Source organism: Doryrhamphus excisus, chromosome 5 (assembly GCF_030265055.1).
Source record: "Doryrhamphus excisus isolate RoL2022-K1 chromosome 5, RoL_Dexc_1.0, whole genome shotgun sequence".
Taxonomy (NCBI): Eukaryota; Metazoa; Chordata; class Actinopteri; order Syngnathiformes; family Syngnathidae; genus Doryrhamphus; species Doryrhamphus excisus.
Window position 1 is genome coordinate 3,037,925 of NC_080470.1, and position 6,406 is coordinate 3,044,330.

At 41.0% G+C, this 6,406-nt stretch overlaps 1 protein-coding gene across 2 annotated transcripts in view; it reads left to right on the forward strand.

Moving 5' to 3' along the window:
* Positions 1-6,406, forward strand: part of acsbg2 (acyl-CoA synthetase bubblegum family member 2) — a 35,182-nt gene that overhangs the window by 6,093 nt on the left and 22,683 nt on the right. The window contains exons 1-2 of one of the 2 annotated variants that reach the window (XM_058072905.1): positions 409-574; positions 6,205-6,337. In XM_058072905.1, the coding sequence (XP_057928888.1) occupies positions 568-574; positions 6,205-6,337 (140 nt within the window). In that variant the 5' untranslated portion in view covers positions 409-567. Of the gene's footprint in view, positions 1-408; positions 575-6,204; positions 6,338-6,406 lie in introns of those variants that run through there. The other variant, XM_058072906.1, reaches the window with a different exon arrangement.

A 6,406-nucleotide genomic window follows, 5' to 3' on the forward strand; every position in this document is an offset into this window, starting at 1 on the left:
GGGATCAGTGTTTTTTAATAATTAATGTCATAGGAAGTGAGAGTTTGTGCCGTGTACGAAAGAGTCATTTGCATAGGACAGTTTGCCCAGTAGTAACCTCGACCAGCACAACTGCAGCATGTTTGCCTATGTGTGTGTGTGTGTGTGTATCTGCAGGGGGATGGGTTATAGTTTTGATAGTAGGATTGTTAAGAGAGAGTGTGTGAGAGTGTGTGTGTGTGTGTGCATGGATCCTTTGCAACAACTTCCCCCCCCGCCTTATTCTTTTGGCTTGCGTGACCTTATATGGAAAATGGGGCTTGTGGTGTGAGCATTTTCGTCCAATCCTGTTACTCTAGTATGGGGGAGGGTGGGAGTGTGGAAGAAGGAAGCCGGCAAGCCGGGCCCGGGTGGGGTTTTTTTTCAGGGGGAGGGACCAACCAAGCCGGCTGCTGTTTGAAAATGAATGATGTTGTAGACACGCTGAGAGATTAACATTTTCCAGACAAAAGTGAATAAGATCAGAACGAGGTCGATTATACAGAAAGACACTAAAATCCCAACCAGGCCAACGATCAGTTTCCAGCAATGCAATGTGAGTACTTGAGTTCATTTTTACTGCATTTTTTTCCATAGAGCTTGAACAGACTCATCCACTTATAGGATTGCCGTGGTTCATTTTCATTAGCGTAAAAAAAAATTTGTTTTTAAATCACGGTAGCATTTCTGGATTTTCATACGACTTGAATATTTCAAATCAACGTTTTCGCTCTGTGATGTTGAATGTTGCAATCGTGCTTCTAATGACACGTGGAGAACTGGTCTAGTGCAGCAAGGGTGTAACCCACCCAAGCGTTTTATTGTGAATTAAGATGACTACCTGCTTACAAAAGACACCAAGGAGACGGTGCGTTTAAGGTCTCCATGAGATTTACACGTCAAAGGGAGCAGTGTGGTCATATACTGAAGATGCCGAGAGGGTCTTTTTCCCCAGTCATGAACTGCTGTACTGTATTTTAAAAGGGGGGTAGCTAGTGAAGGACATAAATCATGCTTAGGCCTGATCAATAGAAACCTAGTCCTTATCCATGTTCATTTCAGTGACACAAGAAAACACAAGATCTGGCTTTGGACAATCAGTTTGATTTGAGGAAACATCCGTGTCTCGGCACGACGCTTATTTTCATCATATGTTCTCGACCGCACCAACTATTGCAACTAATGACTATTTTATTAGGCGATTAATCAGTTAAGCCTGAGATGGACCAAATCAATAAGAACCAAATATAGCAAATGTGTCAACATGATATCAACCACCTACTGGTGGTTGTTAGCTACATCTGTATCCACAGCTAACCAGGGGTAGTCTGATGTTACAGCCTGTCCGATGACCACCAAGGATTGAACCGTAAACTTTCCGGTTTCTGGAAAATCTACTCCACATCCTGAGCCACAGGATAATAGGATAAAAAAAAATGAAGAATAGCAAAAATGCCTATTGAAGTCAAAGGATATTTACATTCACTGGACTGGTGGCCAGCCAATCACAGGGCACATATAGACAAACAACCATTCACACTCACATTCATACCTATGGACAATTTGGAGTCGCCAATTAACCTAGCATGTTTTTGGAATGTGGGAGGAAACCGGAGTACCCGGAGAAAACTCCACACAGAGATGGCCGAGGGTGGAATTGAACCCTGGTCTCCTAGCTGTGAGGTCTGCGCGCTAACCACTAGACCTCCGTGCAGCCAAGCATATTAATTCATTCATTCATTTTCTACCGCTTATCCTCATGAGGGTCGCGGGGGGGGGTGCTGGAGCCTATCCCAGCTGTCTTCGGGCATGAGGCGGGGTACACCCTGGACTGGTGGCCAGCCAATCACAGGGCACATATAGACAAACAACCATTCACACTCACATTCATACCTATGGACAATTTGGAGTCGCTAATTAACCTAGCATGTTTTTTGGAATGTGGGAGGAAACCGGAGTACCCGGAGAAAACTCCACACAGAGATGGCCGAGGGTGGAATTGAACCCTGGTCTCCTAGCTGTGAGGTCTGCGCGCTAACCACTAGACCTCCGTGCAGCCAAGCATATTCATTCATTCATTCATTTTCTACCGCTTATCCTCACGAGGGTCGCGGGGGGGGGGGGGGGGGGGGGGGGGTGCTGGAGCCTATCCCAGCTGTCTTCGGGCATGAGGCGGGGTACACCCTGGACTGGTGGCCAGCCCATCACAGGGCACATATAGACAAACAACCATTCACACTCACATTCATACCTATGGACAATTTGGAGTCGCCAATTAACCTAGCATGTTTTTGGAATGTGGGAGGAAACCGGAGTACCCGGAGAAAACTCCACACAGAGATGGCAGAGGGTGGAATTGAACCCTGGCTGTGAGGTCTGCACGCTAACCACTCGTCCACCGTGCCGCCCATAATATTACATAATTTTTTATTATTGTGACTTTTTTTGTCATTACGATATGACTCCTCTTGCTGTATATTTTTGACTTCATATTTTTTTTTTACATTTTCTAAATATTTGAACATTCTTATGTTCAATTGACATTTTAACTTTTTCTGTAACCCGATTGTCCAAAAGATACAACTGTATTTGTCGTTTTGTTTTTGTTTCTCATATGACTTTTAATAAAATGACCACTAATTTAAAAGGTCTGCGCGCTAACCACTAGACCACCGTGCCGCCAGGATATTTACATTTTGAAAAAAAACAAAAAAAAAACAAATAGTGGTTGATTAATGGATGGAGTCATCAATTGTTGAAGCTTTAAGCTGGACTCATATAGCATTGTTATTATCCAGCATAATCGTGAAAAAAATGATTAAAAAAACACATCTGGCAGTCTCGATTTTGTTTTACTTTTGGTTTTGAGACGTTGAAAAGGGGAGGAACGCTTATCCCACGCTTGTTTCCAGTAAACCTTCAAGAGGGGGGAAATAGCTCTGGTCATGTTTTGAAACAAGCTCTCTGATGGACATTTTAGGAAACAAATATTGCTTCAGACTATCATGGCAATACTTTAGGAAAACAAAGAGGAACAAAAAGTAATTAACATCTGCTTTTTTTATCTCATCACGTCAACATCAGCTGTACCCCCTGACTCATGCAGCGCTGAGAGTGGCCGCAGGGTCAGCTGACAGTCAGTCAGTCACATGATCACTGTCCTACAGTAATATATTTCCACCCTAGACTTGCTATTACAATCTCTTTTTCACGGTCGGCCTAGCATGTCGGTCATACAGGCAGAAGATCAGTCCAGGGTGTACTCCTAAAGTTAGCCGGGGTAGGTTCCAGCATTTTTATTTGTAGATTGAATGGGAAATACGTGTCATACTATAAAGCGAAAGTGTCAAACTCAAGGGACGGGGGACTAAATTTGGCCCGGCACATCAGTTTTTGTGGCCCGCGACGGCCTGTAAATATTGACTGTCAAAAGTTTTTCCCAAAATTTGTACTATGCGCAATATTTTATTTTTTTTGTGGTGGTTTGGTCATCTCCCTTCACTCTACCGCAGGGGTCTCAAACTCAATTTACCTCGGGGCCACTGGAGCTAGGGTCTCGGCAAGGCTGGGCCGCATCATGTTTAAAAAAAAAAAAAAAACACATTTATTAAAAACAGAAAAATATACAAACTTTTTCAGTGCTTTGGTTCCGATTTTCTACGAGAAAAGCTCTGATAAAACATTCCACTGTTCTCAAATATCTTAATTTTTATTTTTCTACACAAAATAAGATGAAAAATAAATAAACAAATCAAGAATAAAGAAAATCAATCAGTAATAAATAAATATAATAATAATAATAAAACGGGAAATAATAAAAACTTAAGAAAGCACATATAGTTGGTGGGTAGACAAATTATTTTTTTCAGATTAAAATGAACAAAGCATTATTAGAGCCCTGTAGACATGACAAAACACGACTATAGTCACATTTATACTCTTTTTATTTACAACATATTGCGCAACTGCAGGGTCTTGAGACACATGCTAACTCGCAAACTAGAGAGCTAGCGACCTAAACGGTAGCCTTCAAGTTATTTCCTTTAAACTTAAATAGCCAAAAACTTACCACTTCCACACGGATAGGGAGGATAACTATTAACAGTTATTTAACCTTTAACATGAACATTAATCAAACGTAATAATTTTTTCTGGGTACACGATACCATACAACATCAATATCAAACTTGCGCGGGCCGCACTAACATTAAACTTTCATATCAAGGCGGGGGCCTCAAACTAGTGTCCCGCATGTTTGAGACCCCTGCTCTACCGTATTGTAACAATATTTTATTCTTTTTGGTGGTTTGGTCACCTACCTTCACTCTACCATTTTGTAACAACTGCCGTTTTGCACCAAAAATCCGACTGAATAAATGCTTAGATCAGCGCTGTCCTATCTAGTCTTTGAGCATGAATCAATGAAACCTGCTTGGATGTGAAACGTCTTCTCTAACACAACCGGAACAGTTTTTCAGTCAAAGCTGCAGCCCACAGGTCAAACGGGTTTGACGCCCCTTGCAAAGGACGATGAGAAATATTTGGCCTTTGGTCTCTGACCCAATCACGCGAATGCAGCTGTCCTGCCAGGCCAGTCATAACTAGGTAACAGGTCACGAAAAGGCAGACGAGTCCGCTGTGGCGCGTGATTTCACTCCCCTGAACTCCCAGGTTATGACATCCCAAAGAGAGCAAAGGCCAGGGCAAACAACACTGGGCTGAAACATTTTTAGCCACCATATTTGCATTGTGTCTGTGTATTGCTATGGAATGCTGTATATAGGTCAAAATATTAGCGCCATTGAATGAGACGACGAGCATAACAAGTGAGCTCAATGGTTCTATGGTGTAAGGCAGGGGTCTCAAACACGCGGCCCGCGGGCCAAATGTGGCCCGCAGGACACTAGTTTGAGCCCCGCCGCCTTGATATGAAAGTTTAATGTTAGTGTGGATGCTGTATGGTATCATGTACCCAGAAAAAATTATTACGTTTGATTAATGTTCATATCTGATTAACCTCCATGTGCAATATTAAGGGCTCTAAATGCAATATACTAAGTTCTATGTGAAGTATTTCCATAATGCCTCATATTAACTCTCTAACAAGATCTCAATGACTGGTCATATATCTCATCTCGTTTCATATTATCTACATACTGTATTGTATATAACTCTGGGAAAAACTGTTAATTTTGTTAATACTTGGGTTGTTTATATTGTTTATTTTTCTATATTGTGTATTTTGTACTGCTGTGCAATACAAATTTCCCCACTAAGGGATGAATAAAGGCATATCTTAATCTTAATCTTATCTTAAAGGTTAAATAACTGTTAATAGTTATCCTCCCTATCCGTGTGGAAGTGGTAAGTTCTTGGCTATTTAAATTTAAAGGAAATAACTTGGAGGCTACCGTTTAGGTCACTAGCTCTCTAGTTTGCGAGTTAGCATGTGTCACAAGACCCTGCAGTTGCGCAATATGTTGTAAATAAAAAGAGTATAAATGTGACTATAGTCGTGTTTTGTCATGTCTACAGGGCTCTAATAATGCTTTGTTCATTTTAATCTGAAAAAAATAATTTGTCTACCCACCAACTATATGTGGTTTCTTAAGTTTTTTATTATTTGCGTTTTATTATTATTATTATATTTATTTATTTATTAATGATTGATTTTCTTTATTCTTGATTTATTTATTTTTCATCTTATTTTGTGTAGAAAAATAAAAATTAAGATATTTGAGAACAGTGGAATGTTTTATCAGAGCTTTTATTGTAGAAAATCGGAACCAAAGCAAAGTTTATTCATTTTTCTGTTTTTAATAAATGCGTTTTTTTGGGTTTTTTTTTTTTTTAAACCTGATGCGGCCCAGTGGCCCCCAGGTAAATTGAGTTTGAGACCCCTGGTGTAAGGTGTGACAAAACCCAAATAACCTGAACTAAAAACACCCAGGTGCGAGTCTTGTGCGTGTACTACCGTCATGTAATTAGAGCAGGGGAGCAAGGTTTCAACACCACGTCGTGTTGTTTGGGTGTTGTATTACGCTGCAAAAACTATCCATCCGTTATCCGATAGTATTTTTGCACATGACTCAATAGAGAGTGTTTTACTTATTCATCATTTGCAGCAGAATTACTGGACTGGAAGTGATGAACTTGTTGTCAACAACCTCCTGTTTTTTTTTTCAGTGACCGTGTGCGAGTCCGCCACCATGTCTGAGGACGGTGTGCATCAGCAGCCCCACTCTGTTGGCTTCATGGAGTTGCGCTGTGGTTCGGGCGACAACACAGCCTCCGTTGACCCGGTTTTGGATAAAGCCAAGTACGTACACACACACACACACACACACACACACTACCATAATAATGTATGTATTTTAGTCCACCTTTT